Consider the following 25,274-nt stretch of genomic DNA (forward strand, 5'->3'; position numbering starts at 1 on the left):
TCCGGACCCTGGTTATGGTATTTTTCCCAACTTACAGCGTTATTTATAATGTTATTTGATTATATACATGTGTATTATATATATATCATGTATCCTTACATCATTTGTAGACATTTATGCTGACGACACTACCATTTATGGTAGCACATCTAAGACAGTAAACGACCAAGTTCTCTCCAATTCTCTCTCCTCTGATCTTGAGCACGTAGTACAATGGGGAAAGGAGTGGCTGGTTACTTTTAATGCATCTAAAACCAAGCTTCTCTCTTTACATCATCAACATTCTAATCCACATTTGGCATCAATTGAAATGAATGGCTCTCGTCTTCAGGACGCCTCTAGTTTTGACAAGCTTCTTGGCTTGACCATTACTCCTGATCTTAAATGGAACACGTACATCAAATCTGTTGCCAAGGCCGCTGGAAAAATGGTGGGATCTTTCTATCGATCCGGTAAATATCTCACTGCTGATGCTATTCTCTATCTATATAAGAGCCAGGTACGTCCAAGGATGGAATACTGTTGCCACATCTGGGCAGGAGCTGCTAGAAAGGACTTGTCCTGCCTTGATAGAGTTCAAAATAGACTTCGTAGCCTCGTAGGAGATGTCCTTTTCTCCTCCTTGCAACCTCTATCTCACAGAAGAGATGTTGCGAGTTTGTCTCTGATGTATCGTTATTTTCATGGAAAGTGTTCGACTGAGCTTCAATCTATGGTCCCCCCTCGCCAAACTTTCACAAGAAACACTCGTCTAGCTGTAAACACTATCAATAATTCCCCCCACTCTTTATCTGTGCCTAAACCTAAACGTAGATTCCATGAACAAAGCTTCTTTCTTAGAACTGCACGCCTGTGGAATTGTCTTCCGTTTTCCTGCTTTCCGGCTGACTACAATATGGTTGTGTTCAAGTCTAAAGTAAATAAGTTCTTGATGAGCCGTTCCATATAAGTTATCAAATTTACCAAATTTTCATTACTAATGATTACTATATTGTCCAATTTCTACTGTACACTCTTTAATCCTTATCCTTGAGTGGCCTCTGGGCCTTGATAACGTGGTGATGCCTATGTAAAAAAAAAAAATATATATATATAATATTATATATATCATGTATATATATAATATTATATATATCATGTATATATATAATGAATTGCTCTCGCTTTGAGGACGCTCCATGATTAGACAAGCTGCCTGGTTTGACCTTCACTCCTGACCTGAAATGGAGTACATACATCAAATCCGTTGCCAAATTCGCTGGAAAAATGGTCGGATCATTCTACTGCTCCAGTAGATATCTCACTATCAATTCTCTACCTGTATAAGAGCCAAGTATGTCCAAGGATGGAATACTGCTGCCACATCTGGGCAGGAGCTGCTCAGAACAACCTATCCTGCCTTGACAGTTCAAAACCAACTTTATAATCTAGTAAGTGATGCCTTTTTCTCTTCTCTGCAACCTCTTTCCTACAGAACAGGTGTTGTGAGCCTGTCTCTGCTTTATCGTTATTATCATGGCAAGTGTTCGACTGAGCTCCAATCTATGGTCCCCTTTGCCAATCTTTCACAAACACTCATCTAGCTAAATATACTAACAATAAATTCCCCCATTCTCTATCAGTACTTAAGCCTAAATGTGGATTCCATCAACAAAGCTTCTTTCCTAGAACTACCCGTCTGTGGAACTGTTCTGCTGGTCTACTTTCCAGTTAACTACAATATTGTTGTTTTCAAATACAATATGAACAAGCTCTTGTTGAAACATCCTCGCAAATAATCTGATTATACCAAACTTCCACCACTATCTCAATGGCCACAATACACATATTAACCTTTATCCTCGAGTGGCTTCCGAGCCTTGATATGTGACAACCCCTTTGTAAAAGAAAAAAATTACAAAAATTCATTGAATAGAAAGTTATTTATAGTTAAAAGTAATTTTACAGAAAATTGGGTAAAATTTAATTTTTCTTAGACGGTATAAAGTAGACGATAAGGAGTCTACAAACAGGGGACATAACTCTGAAAAGAATATTTTAGATTGTGTCATGGCTACAATATTTGTTGTCTATAGCGATAGACTTTTTTTTTTGTTTTACTAAAAACAATAGCAGTTCTACTAGATGAATTTTCGTAATTTTTGGATATATTACTATTTTCGACATGACAATTAAGTATGTAATATTGTTTTTGCTTAAAACGACATCTTTAAAAAAATCGATTTGTCAACTATATCTTAACAAGCACTGATTATTGTTGTAATAGTGTGAGAATCTTATTTAATTTACAAGGGTAGAATGTTCTTATTCTGTCAGCCATGACCAGGTAGAAGTCTTGAGTAATTCACAATTGTATTCTTAATATTATGAATTACTTAAAACTTCTACTCAGTCATGGCTGGTATAACAAGAGCATCCTACTCCTGTAGGTTTAAATAAAGGATTTCATTCAAAAATTTCAACAGAATTTGACAAAATGCACCTGAAGAAGGTCGTAGGTTACATCGGCTGAAACATTGTGAAAATAACACCCGAAGCCAAGTTATCAATTCTCCTCTCAAAAATTTAGAAACATAATAAAAAAAATTTTCATCTGCATATGTAATTATGTTTTTCTTTCTTTTATTATAATCAGTTATTATTAAAATCAAGCCTCTCCTTTATTAAATTTGCATACAAGATTATTGAAGAGAGCTGAACACACATACGCACTTTTATTATATAAACTAGCCTGGGTGCCCGGGTATTTGGAGGTGTGTGTTGAGCAAAAAAAAAAATTTTTTAATTTTTAAAAAAAGTTGTAGTAGGCAGGCAGGCTTTAACCCATGACGTGAAGGCAGAAAAGAAAGTGGAGGTGTGTGTAAGAGTGTTGGTTGTACAAAAAAAAAAAAAAAAATAGGAGTAGTAAGCAGGCTCGAACCCGTAACACACCAGAGGAAAAAGAGGTGAAAAAAAAAAAAAACAACACTCTTATCAATGAGGCTACCGTGGTTGTGACGTCACAGGCGGTCGAAATAACGCCTTTCATCCAATGTCGTTTATGCGAGCTTTGAATGACTTGTAAGAAATGTCAGTGAAAAACGACCCTCCCTGTAGAAAACTGCCCAGTTGAAGATGAAGGAATTAATGTTTTTGGCCAATTTTTCGATATTTGTTGTCCAAAGGTCGAGTTTCAAAAGGATACTGATCTTGTAAAAATCGTCATGATGAAAAATTGAATAACATAACATTTGATTATTTATGAGGACGATTTGTAATAAGTATTTTCCTCATTTTAATCATGCCGTAGATGTGTGAAAAAGCACAGGTTAAGAACATAGATAAGCTCTTTGGTATATATATATATATATATATATATATATATATCTCATATTTAAATCTAGATAAGACGCCTACACGATTTTATTTTAAAGAACCGGCGGATTCGATGTCATAACCAATACATAAATGTTTAAATACAGTACTTATCTGATAGATAAACGGTTATGGGTTTTTTTTTTTCATATTCTGTTTTAAAACTTTGGAATTTACTGCCATATATTTGGCACACAATATAATAATCAATAGAGAATTGGCTCTATATTAATAAATATGAAATCTGCATAAATTAAAATATCATTTTAGCGTATTTTATGACTGGGCAACACCAGACGGCCTGCTAGTATATATATGATGATTGCAACGTTTTGTCAGACGAGTGCCACTCCCTCAGACACTTAAAGTCCATGAGCCCAAAAATGACTTTTTTTTTACTCCTACCGGTGAATTCACACGCTCAAGCAGGCATGACATTGAACACGGTCATTGAGATCAATTATTACATGCTTCCAACATTTCAAGCCTCCACTCGTCACAACTTTCCCATCGCCACAGACCATTTTTATAGACAAATGCCTGAGGGAGTATCTATACACAGATGATGTTACAGAGTCTTAGCTAAGTCTCTCTCTTGGTTCAAAATGTTGAGATCCAGCAACAAGCAAGAGCAAGATAGCCAGCAACGTTAAACTGCAGACCAGCTTAATGCGGGTACTGGTCTCCCACTTTGTTTTTTTTTTTTTAAATCAGAGATTTGCTTCTCCTAAAAAGGTTGCCTTCACAACGGCTTACGAGAGCCCTCTCCACCCCAACACACACACACACACACACACACATACGGTGCTAGTTGGCCGTTGACCCCGAAAAAGGGTTCATTCGCCCTTTGGTGTATATATCATTAACATTGATTGAGATTGTCGGACTGACTTCCTCATCTTGGTTGTTATTGTCACAACGTTTCGGCCGTTTTGCCCTCCGGCCTTCGTCAGGTGAACCGTTTGTTCGGAGTCTCGAACCCAACCCTTTATTATTATTACGGGGGTACCGTGTTCGGACTCCAGCTAGGCTTTGGGCTGATTCTCTTTTTTTCAATGTTACTTTTTCACTGCCTTCGTTCAGGATTGAACTCAGCACCTTTGGGTAACTGTAAACTTTGATACAACGTCTAGGACCACTCGGCCATATGTCACTAGGACACCCGTAATAATAATAAAGGGTTGGGTTCGAGATTCTTGACGAAGGCCGGAGGGCAAAACGGCCGAAACGTTGTGACAATAACAACCAAGATGAGGAAGTCAGTCCGACAATCTCAATCAATGAAAACACCTCATCTCAAAAATACAGACAATTAATATCATTAACATTGTATGTTACTATCTACATCAGATTGGAAACTATAAAAATATATAACAGATAAATAATTTTATTACTTTTGAGATTTGAGTCAAGTCCTTGACATTCAAAGTGAAAATTAATACAAAACTTCATTATCAGCTGAACTTTGAAATATATAAAAAAAAAAAAAAGTGCTAATTCAAGTAAATGTTGATAGATACGAAATTAAAAAAATATCTTAGCATTTTTTATCAAATACTGGTCCTATTTACACGTTTTCTTACTTTTAAACACATACACACATACATATATATATATATATATACACATTACCTGGTGCTACCAGATCAGGTTGTCTGAAAATATTGGCTTCCTGATCTAAAATGCACCAAACATTGATGCTAAAACATTGATATTATTGTTTTTTTTTTTTCTTTAAAAACTCAATCATATTCTGCAAAGTCAAAAACAAAAATTTTCCTCGACAAAGCAACCAAATCAAACATTTCTACTGTTATTTAAAAATCACTTTGTGTGAATTCCTTCCTCATAGGTTCCGAAACGGCTGAGTCTATCTTTTACAAATTTCATACAAAGGTAATTTATATGTCTGGCAGTGTTCTTAGATATGTTTTGTACAAAAATTCATCCGATAGGTATTGAAAACCCCCAAAAAATCCAATCCTAAAAATAGCCTTCCTTTCTGATAGACTGGCGGGGGTACCTGGCGTTGCCCGGGTGTTTGTAGGTGTGTGTGGTGTTAAATAAAAAAGAACTCGGGTGTAGGATCGAACCTGAAGCCCTGAGACGAAGTTTGAAAATAAAATCGGCCAGCCAGAATGAGTTAGTGAAAGATGTTTGAATTTATTTAAGAACCAAATTGACAGGTGTGCGGCCAGAAGTCGTCGAGCATTACGATGACGACGACGAAGGTTTGTTTGTTATAAGCGAAGTAAAAAAAGAAAACGTTAACACTTAAGCGGGGAAAAAAAAAAAAACACAAAAAAACTAACATAAGGCAAACAAATGATGAAAACAGAAAAAAAAACACGTGAAAAATGGCTTCAATAAGCCTGTTTCGATATTAAAATTTTAAAAAATCGGTGGGTACCCGAGTGTTTTTGGGTGTCGCTAATAATAAGCGAAGTAAAAAAAAAAAAAAAAAAAAAAAAAAAAAAAAAAAAAAAAAAAAAAAAAAAGCAGAACAAAACACTGGTTCAATATTTAAATTTAAAAAAATTGAAAAAAAAAAAAAAACAAAAAAACAATCTCACACTACGATTCGAACCCAACACATTAAGATAATGAACCAAGGCCTTAAGCAACTGAGCTAACGTGACGTACATAAAATTTGTTTGGTTTTTCAACTATTTAAAGTAAATCAGGTCATGACATCTGACGCATGCGTAGAATTGGTCATTGTCATGAGAGGACCGTTTTTGTTGACCCCCCCCCCCCTCCTGTCGAAAATTGTCAATTTTGGGGTGAAAAAGTTAACGTTTTTGACCAATTTTTCGAGCAAAGGATGGAGCTTCGATGTGATACCGAGTTTGTGAATTTTCGTCGCGTCTGTCGAAAGTTTTTAGCAGACATCCAAACATACATACATTTTCGCTTTTATATATATAGACTCACATGCGGCGAGCGACAAATATTGAATATTTATCTTCCCGAAATTGAGCAAATTAAATAGACAGGCGAGCTTCGTTGTTAACTGTGAGATATTACGATTTATATGTGATATAAAAAGTTTTAAAAGTTGTGAACCGACCGACCGCTTCTCTGAAAAAAGCCTTTTGTAGACATACAGAAAAAGCGAACACACATACATACATTTTCGCTTTTATATATATAGATAAAAAAGAATTTTTACAGGTGAATATTTTTTTGTTACACGAGTCAAGGGAGAGAATTCTCAGCAAATGATTTGTTCTTAAAAAAAAAAAAAAAAAAAAAAAGCGAAATTATTGTCATTTGGAAATATAGCTCAGTAGCAGAGTATTCGACTGTAAATCAAATGGTTTCTTGTTCAAGCCTGGATGTACATTTCATTTTAATTTTTTCTTATTAATGAGTTCTGTATAAGAGGGTAAACTTTGGTCCAAATCAGATTGTTCCTTCTTTAATAGGATTTTTTCAATTATCGATACTTATTAAAGGCATTTTGATACAAAACCTATCTAAGAACACTCCCAGACACAAAGTACGTTTGTGTGAAATTTAAAAAAGAAAAAAAAATTAAAATCGCCCCAGCAGTTTGGCTAAAAACATTAATATCTTCCCCTTCAACTAGACACTTTTCTACAGGGGGGGGGTCACTTTTTTCGCCGATATTTTTCAGAGTTATCCTCTCCTTTAGATTGTCTAGCCTTAATTTTTAAAAATGTTGCTTCCGGTTTGGCGGTGGTCGTAACAGCATAAACGTTAGGTTTTACCCCGTTCTTTTCCTCCTTTGCGGGACGGGTTCAAGCCTGCCTTCCTACTACCACTTTTTTTTTTTTTTTTTGCTCAACATACACATCCAAACACCCGGGCAACGCCGGGCTGAAATGCTAGTACTATATAGATGCAGGATAGCTTCCCTCATCATTATACATGGTTTTGATTAAAAATAGACAAATAATAAAACAGAACGATGTAAAATTGATTCTTCTGGCAGATTTAATTTATTCACTAAGTAACAAATATATACAGATGAAAATGTTCAGACACTGGAAGAATAAATGTGTACATCTTGTTACTTATATCTAAAAAAAACACAAAGTGGCTTTTATATACAAGTAGAGATTATTGTCTGCTTAAAATGGCTGCCTATTTGCACCATTTTGCCGATTGTGTATTTAACAATAAAGCAATGAAAAGCTTTTTAATCAAATGTTTTTATCAATATACTAGACCACCCGTGACCCGTTGGGTCAGTACGTTATATTAGCTATGGAATTCATGTATGAGCGTGACACTTGTGGCATAAAGAAAATAGTTTTTTTTTACATAACAGAAGCATTTCTATGAAAGTATATTAAAATGAAAAAAGAATATAGATAGATTTCTATGAGTCGTTCTGTTTATTATAATTGTTATTTTTTTTAAAATTACAGTTACTGAATTATAAGTGGTTGGTCATACTTATAGGTAAATATGCACTGAACAGGTATCATAATCCTTATTATAGTTAAATTCAAATTTTGATATATCATCTTTTAAATGAAATTGTTAGTTGAAAGTACAGAATAATAAAAAAAACACTCTCCACATGTTAATAATGGCTTTTTAAATAGAAAATGAAAATAAAATGTAACTTTTTTTCATTTAATTTAAGCAAACATTCAGTACCCATTGTGTAAAGGAAAACACTATTTAATGTAATAGAAATGTGTGCATTTACCGATTCAGCTTTCCGTTTGGAAATGTAAGCAGACGACTTTAAAAAACATGGGAAGAAGAAAAAGAAATTTTTTTGTAATAACGCCCTCTAGTAAAAAGGTCTGCATTAGTTAAGGGGGATAACTCTATCCAGTTTTACATCGCTCCCTTTTTCTCTCTCTCACACATACACGTAACTATTTCTCGCGTACGTAACGAAAACAGAGGGAGTAGGAGTGTTGAAATCTATTAGAGGGAAAGTGAGAGGTGTTTTCTTTCCATAAATTGTATAGGGTAATATTTCATATTATTAATAGATTCATAGATAAATAGATTTTATAATATATATTATAATTATCTATGAATCTATGTATTATTTGTATATATAAATAACTATTTGATCAAATTAAATGAAATTGTTTGTATTAAAAGCGATATAAAAATTCCGGAATTGGAATAACGGATTGAAGACGTTGCTATTTACGCATGCGCAACCGGATGTTGAAAATCGGAAATCTGATTGCAAACATACAAGATCCATAGAGTTTTAGTATTATATAGATTTTGTTTATGTTAGTTGTTTTGCTTTGTAGCATATCATTTTCACATTATTCCAGTCATTTGGGTGACAGTTTTTAATGCTTCAAATTCTATACATCTTCAAATATTTATTCACTTGCAAAACCTGTGGAAATTCCATGGAGTGAGAAATATATTTAATCAACAAATATTTTTTCTGAATAGCACAAAAAAAAAAAAAAATAAATAAAAATAAAATAAATATGTAGTAAATATGATTAACTAACATCTCTATGAAAATGGTGTCCATTGTATTTTTAAAAATAGAACTGGCCCAAATGATATAAATTAATAAGTACCAATAAATACTCAGAAAGTAATATTGTGCTACATAGTTCAATACAAATAAAATCACATTGTAAGAGACAATCTTTAATTTACTCCTTCAGTCCAGCACCTCTTTTTTTTTTCTTTCTTTCTTTCAAACATTCCCTGTTTTTACGTAATGTTATGCTGACTTCTTTCTTTGATAAAGGACCACTGTACATCAAAATTACAAGTTCATTTCTCACACCATTACAACAATGATCATGTATTATAATACTTGAAAATGAGGCTACATCAAAGGGAGGTTACTTTCATATTCTCATCCAAGGTTGCTCGATTTGCCTTTTTAAATCCAAACTTTGTGAATTCAGCCTTATTTGAAGCAGTTGAGTTTTGAAGCAGGCCTTTAAGAATCATATTTGGCTTTAACAAGAGTAACTTACAGACTAAGGAAAGGACAAGCAGAATACTATATAGATGTAGGATAGCATCCCTCATCATTATACAGGGGGTTTCAAAAGTCTTGGGAACATTACAACATTATTAAAAATCGTTATGTTCCCAAGACTTTTGAAACACCCTGTACATTGTTTTGATTAAAAATAGACAAATAATAAAACAGAACGATGTAAAATTGATTCTTCTGGCAGATTTAATTTATTCACTAAGTAACAAATATATACAGATAAAAATGTTCAGACACTGGAAGAATAAATGTGTACATCTTGTTACTTATATCTAAAAAAAAAAAAAAAAAAAAAAAAAAAAAAAACTGAGAAATATGTTAAAAAAATTTAAAAAAATAAAAATAAAACATAAAACCCCAAAAAACCTTGATCCCAGATACTACAAACATATACAGATAGTTTTTTTGTTTTTCTTTCTTTTTCCTTATGAAGATGAATTTCTTTTTTTAGTACGGAAATCTATGCTGAAATGAGACATGGAGGAGATATTCCATTTTTTATTTCTTAGATGGGAGAACAGCATTTCTGGAAAATGTTCGATTCAAGGAGAGGCTCTCCTTCTGGCTGAACGCTGTTTGTCAAACCGTGCCTCCATTTCTTCAAGAACTTTAGGCGTATATCGTACAACCAAACGGACACTTCCTACAATTTAAAAATGGAGAAATAATTAGTAAAGCCTGGGAAATCAAACATTCAGATAATTCAGTAATAAAACGAAATGTTATTCAAATAAATTCTTTTAATAAATAATATTTTTAATACATGATGTTTTACTAAGAATTTTAAAGACGGAAATAAATGGCTTTCTATTCAGCAGTTTAAATGCTACTCAATTCCTTTCAAATTTCAATATGTCACACAATAATTCATTCTTTTTTTCTTTTTCAACTAATACTATAAGATTAAAATGGCTGACTTATTTACAAAGAAACGTAAATGCATCATGGTGAATTTTGTTTTGTAATTAAATTATTTTTTTAATGAGATTTTTAAAAAAGGTCAGTTTAAGTACTTTACATGATTACATTTTTTAATTAAATAAATAAGCAATTAATAAATAATAAAAAATAAAATGTATAAGTTATGTAGAGGGGAATAACACACATATGGTTACACAAGTAGTTACAAATTTTATTAATATTATATTCACCCTAATATTCCCAAAGTAGAATCTCTTCATTGGAAATTATACAACAGATGACTGTCATATTTGTTGTCTTTCTATATGCATCTGTGTGTGTGTGTGTGTGTATATATATATATATAAGAGAGAGAGATAGAGATTGAAAAAAACGATTAAAAAAGCTCCCTGTGTCATCTGCTTAGAGTCAGTTGACTATTGTTATATGATTTTAATTGTGTAGCGACATTAAAATAATGTTTATTTGAATATAAATAAAGATACACCTTGCTCTTTATTATTGAGCACTATTATATAAACCTTGTTAAATTCATTGATTTTTATCTTCGAATATTCTTAACCTAGAATAATTATATATATATATATATATATATATATATATATATATATGTCTTGGAAGTTTTTTTAACCTTTAAAACTATATATAAAAAAATTTATTTAATTTTTATATTTTTTATTATTCGTTAGAAAGCTATTTCGTCAGTAAGTCATTTAATCACCTGAAATCAATGCATCAACTTGCTCTCTTGAATTCACTATAGTACTAATGGTAATTTAAGCGATCATCAGTTGTTTACCATGAAATACTGCTTTGGGGATTTAAAAACAAAACAGTATATTAAATCATGGCTCCCCAGCAGTGTTGATCAATATATATATATATGTATATATATATATATGTATATATATATATATATATATATATATATATATATATATAACATATGATGAAAAGTCATTAATACCCATAAGAAAAAATGCCTTCTATATACAAATATACAAACTGTCTAAAAGAAAATCATCTCTAGATAGAGATGATTTTTGTGTGTGTGTATTTTTAACACCGATGAGTGCCCATGCAGAAGTAAAATTAAAAACATATACAGAGAAATATATGAATATTAGAAAAGTTCAAAACAGTTGTTTGCTTATATAGTCAGTAAACTGAAATTTTGAGATGAATATAATGAGTGTCTGTTCCCAGTGCAGAATTAGATGGCATAATATTAAAGTGTGTGTGTGTGTCTCTCTCTCTCTCTCTCTATATATATATATATATATATATATATATATATATATATATATATATACACACACACACACACAATATAGTGTTAAAAGATTATCTAACAATGTTATACTATTTTATACATAATGTTTCAAGCAAACTATACAACTCATATGATTCAAAAAACTTTTGTCTGTTGAACCTTTTATATAATTTTTCAATCCTTCTGACAATACTAATATTACTACTCATCAATATATTCGGTTTAACATCCATTTTTTTATGGAAATCACTCTAAACAAAGGATAAAGCCACTTGCTGTAAAGAGCTTAAAAAAAAAAAAAGTACTTCAAGGTAAAACAATTTGCCAACGATAAGTGTTAGTGATAAGTTAGAATAGATTCTGACAAAGAAAACAGCAATTATTTCCTCTTTGTCAGAAACATCGCTCCTGGAATATATGAACTAAAGGACAAAATAAGGAAAGCAAGAGTTATGCTTTTTACATGTGTTGCATAATTATAAGAAATTGACTACCAAAACTAATCTATCTCTGTCTAGGTCTTTATTTATCCCTCTTTCTCAAGTCCATTTTTATCACTTCCTACCATGCTTCATTTTGCCTCCTCCTGTAAACTGGAACCTGTTACCCCAACTGTTCTACATCTCTTAATCCAAGCACTCTCATCCATTCTTTAACCATTACCATAATGTCAGTCTTGTTCTGCACACATCTCCCTGTACTATCCACATTTAATATTCCACTGAGGTCATCACATAGAATCTTGTTTTTAATACTCACATTACACATCCATCATATTCTCATATTATTTCTTTCCATGCAGCGCATATCCTCAACTCTCACTCGCCCAGTTTTTACTTCTGTAACTCTCACTTTGTATACATGTCTGTTAGACTTTTCCCTTAGTTGACAGTAGTACTGCTTTGCTGATTAGTAATGAGGGAAGTTCCTTGAACCTATTCCATCCACTCCTAATTCTTGAAATGTCATTAGCACATGTTTCATCCTGTACTTCAATGGGATCACCAATGTTACTTCAACAACCTCAATAGCTTCGCCTTTCAGATATACTTTTGTCCACATCCGATTTCTAATCCATCTCCTCAAACTTTTTGCATATAAACTCGTTATCTTCTCTGAACCTACTAGTGCATTTGTGTCCCCAATGCTTACATGTATTACAAAAGATTTAATTACACTCACGTCCTTTTCCACAAACTGAGCAGGAGAACATTCTTCTTTCTGAGATCATCACTTTGGTCTCGGTAACATTCGCTCTCAGACCTTTTACTTTCCATAGCTTTCGTCAAAGTCTTTAACTTAAAAAAGTAGATCTTTCATTGTTTCATAGGCAAGCTCTAAATCATCAGCATACTTCATCTTTTTTTGGATAACTGATATGGACAATACTTCTGAGACACAAATGAAAAGCAACGGACTCACTACCGAACCATAAGATTAAATCTGTCGCTAAACGTACTGTTAATTTTAACAGGTCTTTAAGCATTTCTGTACATTGCTGGAACAATCTTCACCAATCACTTGCTCTTGGTTTATGCAAAGCCTACCAGAAACTTCTCTTGTATTCGTCTCAGGATAAATATAGCATCATAGGTACTTTGCCCAGGCATAAAACCTGTTATGTTCAAGATTATTGGATCTTCTAATAACATAGAAGTAGGTAAGCTCATTGCATTTTTAAACACAATTTATTCGCAGCAGAAACATTAAATTAATTACAGACGATATTGAATGTCCGCCATGTTGCTTTTCTCTCTCCCTGGAACTCTCTAGTCTTTTCCAAGATCTATAAATGGTGTTAACTTTTACTTGCTTTATTTTGTTATTCCCCCTTTTATTGTTTTAACACCTCCCCTTTGAAATATAATGCTTGTAGGATGTTTGATGTGGGTCTATTTGCAGAGTTGAAGTTGGTTTGCACCTTCTGTTGCTTATTTACTGCATGTTGCTTGAACACTGAGATAATTTACATGTGTCCAGTAAAATATTTAATGGAATGATTGTGTTTTTTATTTTTGAGATCTGGTATTTAATCCAATGTCATTTTCGTTAACAAATTTTGTTGTGTTCGGAGAAGGAGGTGTCACAATCATTGGATATGCATAGAACAAGTAGACAAACTAATTGTGTTTTTAAATACAATTTATTCACGGCAGAAAACTTAAATTATTTACAGAACGATATTCAGTGTCAAGCAAAACCACCATCTTGTCTTCGGTTTCCTCAAGAACTCTAGTCTTTTCAAATATCTTTAAGGGGCGATAACTTACTTTATTTAGAATTGTTCCACCTTTTATGACTATAACAAAACCAAACTACATTTCATCTATGCTTATCTGATTTATTGCTTGTTGCCTGTTTAGTTACTCTCCCAATTACTTTGAGGATATGAGCTTAACTTTAAGCTTCTGTAATTAGTTCTAGCCATGTCTTTACCCTTGTAACAATTCACAATTGTAGTAATTTTACAGTCTTTCAGGCAACCATTTTGTTTATGATCTGATATGACAGATTAAAAGACTGGAACTTAACCCTCAATTTTTTTTAACATGTGATTCACCACTTATCAAGGCCTGAAAGCTATTCAAGGATAAAGGTTAATGAATGTATGGTAGTGATTGAGACAACAGTGTATTAATACTTAGTAGTTGACATTGGGTAAAAATGGATTATTTGTGGGATGGGGGGGGGGTCTATACAAGAACTTGTTTTCATTAGACTTAAAGATGACCATATTGTAGTCAGCTGGAAAGCAGGCCAGCAGAACAGAGATTCACGGGTGGGCAGTTCAAGGAAAGAAGCTCTGTTCATGGAATTTGCGTTTAGATTTTATTCACAGATAACGAGTAGGGAAAAGCTGTTGATGGTCGTTGTAAATAAACAAGTGTTTTTTTTTTTTTATGAAAGTTTGGCAAAGGCGGGACCATAAACTGAAGCTCGGACGAGCACTTGCCATGAAAATAATGATAGAGCAAAGATAGGCTTGCAACATATTTTCTGTGGGAAAAAGGTTGCAGGAAAGAAAAAAGGTCTGGATGCTAACGTCGGGGTCCCCGACGACAGGCATACATGCTTGTTATCGAGTCAAATACAATGTATACATCCGAGTTTGTATTTTTATTCCTTTTTGCTTTTGTTTGTGAACTAATGTTTGTTCCCTTAATCATCAGAACGAGAAGATGAAGTCAAACAGAAAACCATATCATAATCCTTGGAATCAATAATCGTCATGGAGTGACTTATGGTCTTACAATAAAGTCTGGCCTTGTAGGCAGGGAAACCGGATAGAGTAATCTTTTTAATTTCTTTCTAATTTATTCATTCAATTATTAATTAATTATTATTAATTTATCCATTCAATTTAGAACAATAAAAATAAAATTATATATTAAAGAACCAAACATGATTTCTGAATAAGGGTTCATACAGATTTTCAATGTACATTTTCAAGGACTTTTCAAAGTTTTTCAAGACTTTCTCCAGACAAAATTCAAGTTTTCAAAACAAAATTTAATATAAAAGCAATCATATAATAAAGCAAAAAGCATAATTGACAACAGGAAAAGTCATTTTCATTTACATACAAAACAATATGCCTGTTGACAATTATATTTATATTCCTTGATCGACTTATATTTGTCCAACCAAGCACGATTAAATATTATTTTCTCCATTGTAGATTGGTCTACACTGTGTTCATTTTACTTTTAAATTTTGAATTTCCGGTATTGTGTATGCAACAGTTATGCCCCTTTATCACAAAACTACTTAATGTTAATATATGAAATACATCAAATACTGAAATAACTTGTATCTACAATAATACAATGCAATTTCAGAACAATATATTTCAATTTTATTTTCAATATTTAAAAAAAATACTTCAATGGTGTTTTTCTTAATACTTTAAAAAAATAATAGTATTTATTTCGATTTTATTTTTAATATTGCAACACAAAGTTTTACTGGCCAAAAAGAATCCGATTTTCAATACCTTTTCAAGACATTTTCCATATTTTCAAGGTAATAATAGAAAAAAGGACTTCAAGGCAAAAGTCAAAATTCAAGGACTTTTCAAACTTGTGCGAATCCTTCAAATCACTTACCTACAGCATTCTTTAGCAACTCCACAGCCTTTTCATGGTTTTCTCCTTCAACACTCTGAAATACAGAATAAAAGAAAATCAATTTTTTTTTTAATTTAAATTAATCTCTGCTGCATATATCAAACAATCAGAGTTGGCATCTACAACTATATTATAAAATTGTCAGACAAGATATAGTCTGAGTTGACACATAATCATCAATATTTAAATTTAATTTTAAACAATTTGATTCAATGACTGAAAGATATTTTAACAAAATTAATTTAAATTACAATTTAAGGACTAATTTTCTTTGTAAAAAAAAAAAAAAAAAAAAAAAAGAGAATGAAAGTGAAAAACTAGATAGATACAAGTAATATATATCTTATGCAGGATATGAAAAGAAACTGGAATTTAGAAAGATCTGTATTATTCCAGTAATTATAGGAGCAACTCGGGTCATGAAAAAATTTTTTAAAAACTACCTGGCAAATATACCCAGTGAACCAAGTATATGATAGATTCAAACAATTGCACTTGAAGGAATGGTCAGAATCTTAAAAAGATCTCTCGGTTGAAAAATCCGAGTTAGCGGGTGAATGTTTGGCATCCAATAGGATGTCCCATCCTTGACTTGAACAAAATTATAAAAAGTTATATATTGTAGACCACTTGTGATCCATTGAGACATGTCCACTACCATTATTTGTTTTAAATTTATTTCTTTAAAATTTAAAGTGTCGCTACTGCAGCAGCAACAGTAGCGACATCATTATCATTGGTTTAATATGTGGATGATGTTTTTACAAAGTGGTTTTTTGTTTGTTTGTTTTTTTACATAGGCATAACCACTTATAAAGGCCAAGAGGCCACTCGAGGATAAGGATTAAAGAGTGTACAGTAGAAATTGGACAATATAGTAACCGTTAGTAATGGAGATTCGGTAAATTTATTAACTTATACGGAACGGCTCATCAAAAACTTGTTTACATTAGACTTGAAGACAACCATATTGCAGTTAGCTGGAAAGCAGAAAAACGGAAGACAATTCCATAGGCGTGCAGTTCTAAGAAAGAAGCTTTGCTCATGGAATCTACGTTTAGGTTTAGGCACAGATAAAGAGTGGGGGAAACTAGTGATAGTGTTTTCTGCTAGACGGGTGTTTCTTGTGAAAGTTTGGCGAAGGGGGACCATAGAATGGAGCTCAGCCGAGCACCTGCCATGAAAATAACGATAAAGCAGAGATAAACTCGTAACATCTCTTCTATGAGAAAGAGGTTGCAGGGAAGCGAAAAGGACAGCCCCCACAAGGCTACGAAGTCTATTTTGAACTGTATCAAAGCAGGATAAGTCCTTTCTAGCAGCTCCTGCCCAGATGTGGCAACAATACTCCATCCTTCGACGTACCTGGCTCTTATATAGATAGAGAATTGCATCAGCAGTGAGATTTTTACTGAATCAATAGAAGGAACCCACCATTTTTACAGCGGCCTTGGCAACGGATTTAATGTATGTGTTCCATTTAAGATTAGGAGGTCAAGCGTGTTGCATGTATGTGTTCCATTTAAGATCAGGAGGTCAAGCCAAGAAGCTTGTCAAAACATGAGGCTTCCCCAAGACGAGAGCCATTCATTTCAATTGATGTCAGATGGGAATCAGAGCGTTGATGATGTAAAGATAAAAGCTTGGTTTTAGATGCATTAAAAGTAACAAGCCACCTCTTTCCTCATTGTACCATTTGCTCAAGATCAGAGGAGACAGAATCAGAAAGAACTTGGTCGCTTACGGTCTTAGATGTGCTATCATAGATAGTAGTGTCATCAGCATAGATGTCTACAAATGATGTAAGGATGTGATTTGGAAGATCATTAATATAGATCAGAAAGAGAGTTGGGTCCAAGATGGACCCCTGAGGGACTCCAGCATTAATACTAAGAGCTTCTGATTTCTGCCCATCAACCACTACTCTTATGAACCTATCAAAGAGAAATGATTTAATAATTGAAAAGACATTTCCAGCTATACCGTAGCTGGAGATCTTGTGAAGTAAACCTTTATGCCATACTCTATTAAAGGCCTTTGATATGTCAAGAGCAATTGCCCTAGAAAGGTAGCCGCCGTCGAGAACAAATTTAATAACTTAGCAATATTTTTTTTAATTCCAGAACCATTTGAAGAATTCAATAGCAGCTTATATATATTATTTGTTGATTTGAGAGCTGGAGACATGGCTGGAATATCAGAAGAGATTGATCTGCATTATAATGAATCATGTAAGATTTTAAAAATTCAGAAATCTCAGCTGCACCTCAGCATTTCTTGAATACTTTAAACGCTGTGAAATATGAGCTGAGGAATTGTTATGGAAATGTGCAAGTTGTGGTAAGCAGAAAGAATCATAGCAGGCATTTTTTTACGCAATGAAATTTGTTGAAAACATTTGGGCAAGGCAATATGGAGCTTGACGAAAGAGATATGGAGATTAGAAAGGAGACTATGAAGAAAGCACTGAATGAAGGTTTACTACTCCACATATAAGAGTAGTTGGAGCCAACTACTCACTACCAAGACTCAAAGAACTGCCTTAAGAAAACTAAAAACTCCTCAACAAGATCAAACATCCAATTAAGCTTGGGATTCTCTGGTTTTTGGCAGAATTAGTTGCCAAGTCTGCAGAACAATATGTGGATTTCCTATTAAGTCCAAAAATTACATTTTCACTAAGAAAAAAAAAAACAAAAAAAAACATGGTGCTTGTACAAGTGAAAAATCGCAATTCCAAATAAATTAACAGGAAAACTCTTTGATGCACTTACATATTAGGCAAAAGTACATAAAAAACCATCTACACTAAAAATCAGGAAAAAGGTTTGAGTAGAAATTTAATTTAAAAATAACAATCTGTTTTATCAGATATTGCCAATCTGCCATTGATAAGAATGGAAATACCTGTAAAACGGGGAGATAACTCAGTTTGTCATTTAATCAAGTAATTATGAATAGCAGATCAGTTAAATATAATAGAACTGACTTTTAATTAGAATTCTACTCAATAATTTTTTCCTAATTTTTGATGTAGATACCTATCTTTGTCTGATACGTAAATATATTAAAGAGTCTTATTTGGAAATGTGATTTTCACCTGTGACCCTTTTCTGTATAAGCACCCAACAAATTTACTTCCTGTAATAAATAATTTATATGTATTCATGCCTGTATGCAAAACAATAAAATTTATATTTTATTGTTGTTTTATCAAATCTCAGCTAAAGTAAATTTGGTGGGTTAGAAGTTGCTTTCAGAATTAAATTTTCTTGGAGCAATGAAAGTGAAGAGTTAAAAAAAAAAAAAAAATATCTGCTGAATGAGTGAGTGGAAATCTTGCCTCCAGGTAGAGATTTATCAAGCTGTACGACCTTTGTTAAAGGCAATTGATAACTGTCAAAACTAATTGAGCACAGTAAAGTCGTTTACCTCTCCATTAACAGAAAGGAGCTGGTCGCCTCTCTTAAGACCACCTTCTTTAGCAGCAACACCATCTGGAATGATACGAGAAATGTAGATGGGGGAGTTCTGCTCTCTGCCTCCCATTACATTGAATCCTAATCCCTCTTCAGTTTTGGGCAATTCAATCACACGAGGGTGGGCATGTCCTTCACTTGCAGCAAATGCAGCTACAGTTGCCTAAAAAAAAAAAAAAAAAAAAGATTAAAGTTTTAATAAAGAATAACATAAAAATAATTTTTTTTTTTTTTTTTTTTTTTTTTTAAATCAATGCATATACAGGTAGGAGTATATGTAAAAATTACAGTTCCAAATAAATTAACAGAAACGCTCTTTGATATGCTTACATATCAGGCAAAATTAGGTTTCTAAACCAAAAATGAAAAATTATCAACTAGAATTTTAATTAAAATCAGTTTTATTTTATTTTGCCAATCAGCTATTCATAAGATCAGAAATATCTGTAAAGCAGGGGGAGATAAGTCGGTCTGAAGTCTGAAATTTATCTAAGTAATAATAAATGTCAGATCGGCAAAATACGATAAAGCTGACTTATTTTTAATTAAAATTCTACTTGATAATTTCTTCTAATTTTTGTCTAAAAATAAAAACTCTTTGATATATATGCTAAAATAAATATCTTCACTAAAAATGAGAAGTTTAATTAAAAATAAAAATCAGTTTCCATATTTTGTTCAACCTTCATTACTACTTAATAAATAACAAACTGACTTCGGCAAATACGATAAAACTGGTTTCTATTTTTAATTAAAATTCTGCTGAATAATTTTTACTAATTTTTGGTGTAGATACCTATTTTTGCCTGATACATAAGTATATCAAAGAGTTTTTATTTAGAAATGTGATTTTCACCTGTGCCCTTAGCTGTACATGCACCCAAAAAGTTTTTAATAAACAACATGTAAACGTGTCTATACAAAAATAAAGATCATATACTTTTTTTTGTTGCTTTATCAAAATGACATAGATGGAAGTAAAAAAAAAAAAAAAAAAAAAAAAAATTTATTTTTATAGTTTTGTAAAATTGTCCAATAATTATTCATTGTATATTTTTGTAACAAAAAGAATATGGTTTTAATATTTTTCAATAAATGTTTCATTGAATTATCTTCATAATAAAATAAGTAATATATATTTCATTGAAAAAATTGGTCAACGTTTGTGTGAAAAAAACAAATCACTAAACCTTTGTTTGGTAGCTTCTGGTGTTTTACATAAACTGCCTAGAAAATTCCGATAATAGCAGTCCTTATTCTGTGTAAGTACTTAGAATTCAATAAGACACATACTAGATAAAGTAATTGATTAAAATATATTATTGGTTATATTCTATTGAAAGGTTGAGAGTTAACATGTAAATATCTGAGATCCAACACGTTGTAGACTCAGTTGCAAAGGAGACAGATATTAGGAAAGAACCCGTCATTCTCTCGCCATATGTGACTTCTCGTTACAGCTGTGTCTTCTCTTTTTATAGTCTTTTTTTTTTCTTTACTGTGATGTAACTTTGCACACAGCTCAGCATTTGCATACAGCCGCCATATGCATGTCCGCTCTCTGTTACATTTGGTAAAGGAAATGATTTGCTAACTGATCATAACAGTACACTTTTTTCTTAACTTCCTACTCCAAGCATTGAATCATAAACTCTAAATAAAATTTGATACTTATGAAGAATAAGGACCATTCTGTCATCAAAATTTCCTGGGCAGTTTACGTCAAATGCCAAAAGGTGCTGAAACATTAAGTCAATGAAATCACAGCAGCCAACATCATTTAAGAAAACATTTGCTATCGTTAGTTTATTATAAAAAAAAAAAAAAAAAAAAAAACTAAAACTTAATATTTATCTTGATTGGAACAAAAAAATTTTTTTTAAATCATTAAAAAACTCATTAAAAAAAACTCATTAAAAAAAACTCATTAAAAAAATTTGAATGGGATAAAACATAGAATATAAGCAATCTACATAGAGCTACAGAGTCAGAGATTTCTGGAAGATTGCTAAAACTCAGATTTTTTTTAATCTCCAAAGAATCAACATATCAACATGTGAATATTGGAAGACAAAATAAGGAGTCCAAGTTGGATATTTTGGAATTCAAGCCAGAATCTACACCAGTTGATTAAATTAGGAGATCAATTCGAAATTCGTAGAAAGAGTACTGATTGGAGATCAAAATGTAGTACGTGTTTGGACTCAGGTCATTACTTCTTCTGAAATGAGGAGGTATGGTTTTATTGCTTGACATCCTTTGGGGCACTCACTTGTTAAAGACCGCCAGGCTTTTTATTTTGTATCTGGTTCAAAATAGTGCTTTTTTTAGGAAGCTGGATTTTGTTTAATTGATTGATCTAATAAGTATGGATTAAATTTAATGCAAATCTGGTATATTCTAATTTACAAATGGGAAGTTGTATCCATAAGGCAGTCTCCAAAAAATTCTTTAAAATTCCCTAAAGGAACAGAAATTTGGGGAACATTAATTGATACTTAATCCCCATTGTTAAAATCAGGTCATAAGGAAATCCTAAAACAAGCCAATTGCAAACACCCTCACAAAGAACTGTACTCTTAGTAAATATAGATTTTCTAATCTTATACTCTGACCAAAGTAATATATTATTATTTCTCAAACTACGTTATTAGTTACTCTCCATAAAAGCTATATTAACCTAAAACTGGATTTATCTCCCTTGCATCCTTTTCGTTGTATATTTGTTTTTACTGTTTATCTGTTCAATAAATTCTTTTATTTTTCTCTTTAACTCCTTTTAGCTTTTTTTTTTTGTTTTTCAATATATGCTGTGTGTCTTCCTCTAGATATTTTCTTGCACGTAACAATCTGTCATATTTTTGTCCTCAAGAACTGGTTATAACAAAAGGCATCTAAAGAAATGCCAAGAGTACAATGGCTGAGACATTGTGGAGAAAAAAAATATCAAACTGAAGACAACGGTCACACATGAATACAAACAATATTTCATCTTAGAAATATTTTAAAATAAAAAAGGCAAAAGTTTATCGGGCATGTATTCACAATGTGATGAGGTGGGGGGAGTGAAAACGTGCCAGTGGGGGTCAAGGCTGTACAGTATCCTGAGATCTGTGCAAAACAGGAGACTTTGTTAGTTTAGTCACGTTGAAATAACGGATAAGTTAGTGGATGTAGAACAGTTGAGGTAGCGGGGTTAGTTGACATCGAAGGTTACGGAAAATGTGGGAGGAAAGAGTAAGAATGGATCTGAAAGAAAAGAGGGATTAATAAAGACATGGCCAGAGATAGGTTAGCTTGAAAATCAGTTTATAAAAGCATATTGAATAGAGTATTATCTATATAGAAACATATATTGAATAAAGTAGGTGCTAATGAAATTTGAAAATTAAATTTCAAGTAAAACCAATGGTAGTTACTTAATTGTCATGTTGCAGTAATGCACATATCCAAAAATTATGAAAAACGATAAGATAAAAAATTAATTATTAATGAAAATTGAATTTTGCTAAAAAAAAAAAAAATAAATAAACAGAAGAGTTTGTATTGTAACAGGGGAAGTAATTATTTTCTAAAAATTGAAAATCTTAGGATAATTTAGCAAAACTCAATTTTTGTTAATTTTCTTAATAGAAACACTGATTGGCCACTTGACTACACTCCCATTTAGAAGATGATATTTACAAACCTTTGCAGTAGCATTAGCTCGAGCTTCCCGAGTTCCAGATACATCAACTGTCTCATAAACATGTTCATAGACTTCTCGCACAGTCTGCAAAAAGTCACTCTGTAGAACCTTCTGCAAAGCAGCCATGTTCTGAGTGGCTATTTCACCTTCTGTAAATAACAAATCATTATATTATTTAAAAAATAAATAAATAAATAAAAAATAATGCATTTCAGTGTGTAATGATTACTGGTTCTGGTTCAGAATTCCCCCCATATTAAAAACCAAAAATAAAAATATCTGTATGATATACATACCCGATATGGAACAAAGATGTCATATTTCACAAATCACGTAAATTGATCAGTAGTTTTATGCTTAACTAAGAAAATCAAATTTTATGAGTAAGCAAAAAGGGACTTCTTTTTAAGAAATAAGAGCAGATAACTCCACAATAACTCAAATTTGCAAGATCAATGCGATTTGATTTTTTTTTTTTTTTTTTTTTTTTAAACAAGCTTCTAATAGTTATATTTTTTGTTTTCCCTGCTATAAAACTCATCTGTAAATGGGATACCACTTTCCACCGTAGATAGACAATTTAGTTATAAAAAAAAAAAAAAAATACTTTGAAAAACATCATTTGAGCCATCTCATGTGAACTGCAACTTTCCGTCTCTGAGGAAATACAGTTTGAAAAAATGCAGACAGACATAGTGAGTTTCATAAATGAAATTTGAATTAAATGTAATCCATAGTTATTAGACACCAATTAAACAAGATTCTCTGGATGTCAATTTTTTCCAACCTCACCCACTGACGTAGATATATAAGTTCGTTTCACTAACACATGCGTGGTATTTCTTTCGTCTTCCCTCATCTTTGTAAAACTCTTCCTTATAATATAATATATAATTATATATATATATAGAGAGAGAGAAATGTGAGAGATGACTGAAAGAAAGGTTTCTACCTTTCTTTCATCTCTCACATTTCTCTCTCTCTCTATTATATATATATATATATATAATTAAAGAGTAATTATTCATTTTTACGTGCAGACACTAGTGTTTCATGCTTATGAAATCATCAATGTAGGGTAACAATTTCTACCAGTTTTGCGATTTGAACCCAGCCATGAAGCCACCTTTTGCTGAGCCTCTACTTCAAGGCCACCAAACAATTTCCATGGGAATGAAGGGAATCAAAAACTATTAAACTGAATTCGGGTGAGTTGGAGTCAAAGGTAACTTTTTAACCGAGTTTGAATCCTCGACCAATGTGAAAGCATGAATTAAAATATATTTAAGCATATTTTACAACCGGGCAAGCCCCCAACTACTCCACTACTTTGCATATGACCAAAGAGAGAAATAAATTTCACATTAATATTATTCATCCCATTTTTAGTCTTCTGTGAAAACTATTCAAATTATTCCCTTGTCTTGCTCTCCATCTTTTTGATGCAAAAAGAATACAATTCAAAATCAAATTGTGTCCTCATCTTTCGAATAATTTTAAGTAAATTAGCGCTGAATAAAAACCATTTGTTGTAATCGATTGAATTTGAAGTCAATTTGAAACATTGTCATAAAAAAAAACTTATTTCATTATAAAAATTATCTTACAAAATACTTTTAGAAGAAAGATAAAAAGTACTTACTCTTTTGCAAAATGTCCAATAATTCAATCGCTCGATTGACATCTGAAGAAAAAGGAAAAAAAAAAAAAAAAAAATGTAAATTTTTTTCTTTTCTAAACTGTTCAGAAAATACAATTTTTAGATTGTTTTTATACATTTATTATCTTTTATTTCCTTAGATTCATTTTTTTTTTTATTACACTTGGATGGTCACCACTTATCAAGGTCTAAAGGTCACTTTAGGATAAAGGTTAAGGTGTTAGGTAGACGGTGAGACAACAAGATCAGTTATAGCGGAACTTAGGTATGGGTAGATTTTTTAAGAAGGGCTCAATAGGAATTTTTTCACATTAGATTTGAAGATGATCATGTTATAGTCAGCTAGGAAGTAGACACACCGCATTGCGTTTCACAGATGGACAATTCTAAAAAAGAAACTCTGTTCATGGAATTTCTATTTAGTTTTAGGCATAGATAGAGAGCAAGGGAAGTTAGTGGTGATTGCTGTAGCTGGGTGATTATTGGTTGTGAACGTTTTACAGGGAGGGAGTCAAGCACCTATGATAGAAGTAACTATAGAGCAGAGACAAACTCGCATCTCAACTGTAACTTAGAGGAAGTAAGGAGTGAAAAGGTCCTCACCCACTAAGTTTCAAAGACAATAATGAAAGGTTGTTCTTTACACAACATTTCGTCCAATTATTCCTCTGGCCTTCGTCAGGTTCACTGCCTTCCTTAGTTGTTGTCATCTCACCACGGTTTGGTCAACTAATCCTCTGAACGGCTTTGGGTGGGATCGAAACCACTACCTTCAGACTATTATTTAATACCTCAGAG

At 32.2% G+C, this 25,274-nt stretch overlaps 1 protein-coding gene across 4 annotated transcripts in view; it reads right to left on the bottom strand.

Moving 5' to 3' along the window:
- Positions 1-9,496: 9,496 nt before the first annotated feature.
- LOC145293233 (protein lin-7 homolog C-like) overlaps positions 9,497-25,274 on the bottom strand; it is a 79,210-nt gene continuing 63,432 nt past the window's right edge. For 3 of the 4 annotated variants that reach the window (XM_080139795.1, XM_080139796.1, XM_080139798.1), the window contains exons 2-6: positions 24,459-24,500; positions 22,817-22,965; positions 19,082-19,291; positions 15,629-15,683; positions 9,747-9,971 (exon numbers count right to left, since the gene is read on the bottom strand). In XM_080139795.1, coding sequence (XP_079995921.1) covers positions 9,871-9,971; positions 15,629-15,683; positions 19,082-19,291; positions 22,817-22,965; positions 24,459-24,500 — 557 coding nt within the window. In that variant the 3' untranslated portion in view covers positions 9,747-9,870. Of the gene's footprint in view, positions 9,972-15,628; positions 15,684-19,081; positions 19,292-22,816; positions 22,966-24,458; positions 24,501-25,274 lie in introns of all 4 variants that reach the window. The other variant, XM_080139797.1, reaches the window with a different exon arrangement.

Source organism: Euprymna scolopes, chromosome 14 (genome assembly GCF_053919585.1).
Source record: "Euprymna scolopes isolate OS-2025 chromosome 14, ASM5391958v1, whole genome shotgun sequence".
In the NCBI taxonomy this organism is placed as follows: domain Eukaryota; kingdom Metazoa; phylum Mollusca; class Cephalopoda; order Sepiida; family Sepiolidae; genus Euprymna; species Euprymna scolopes.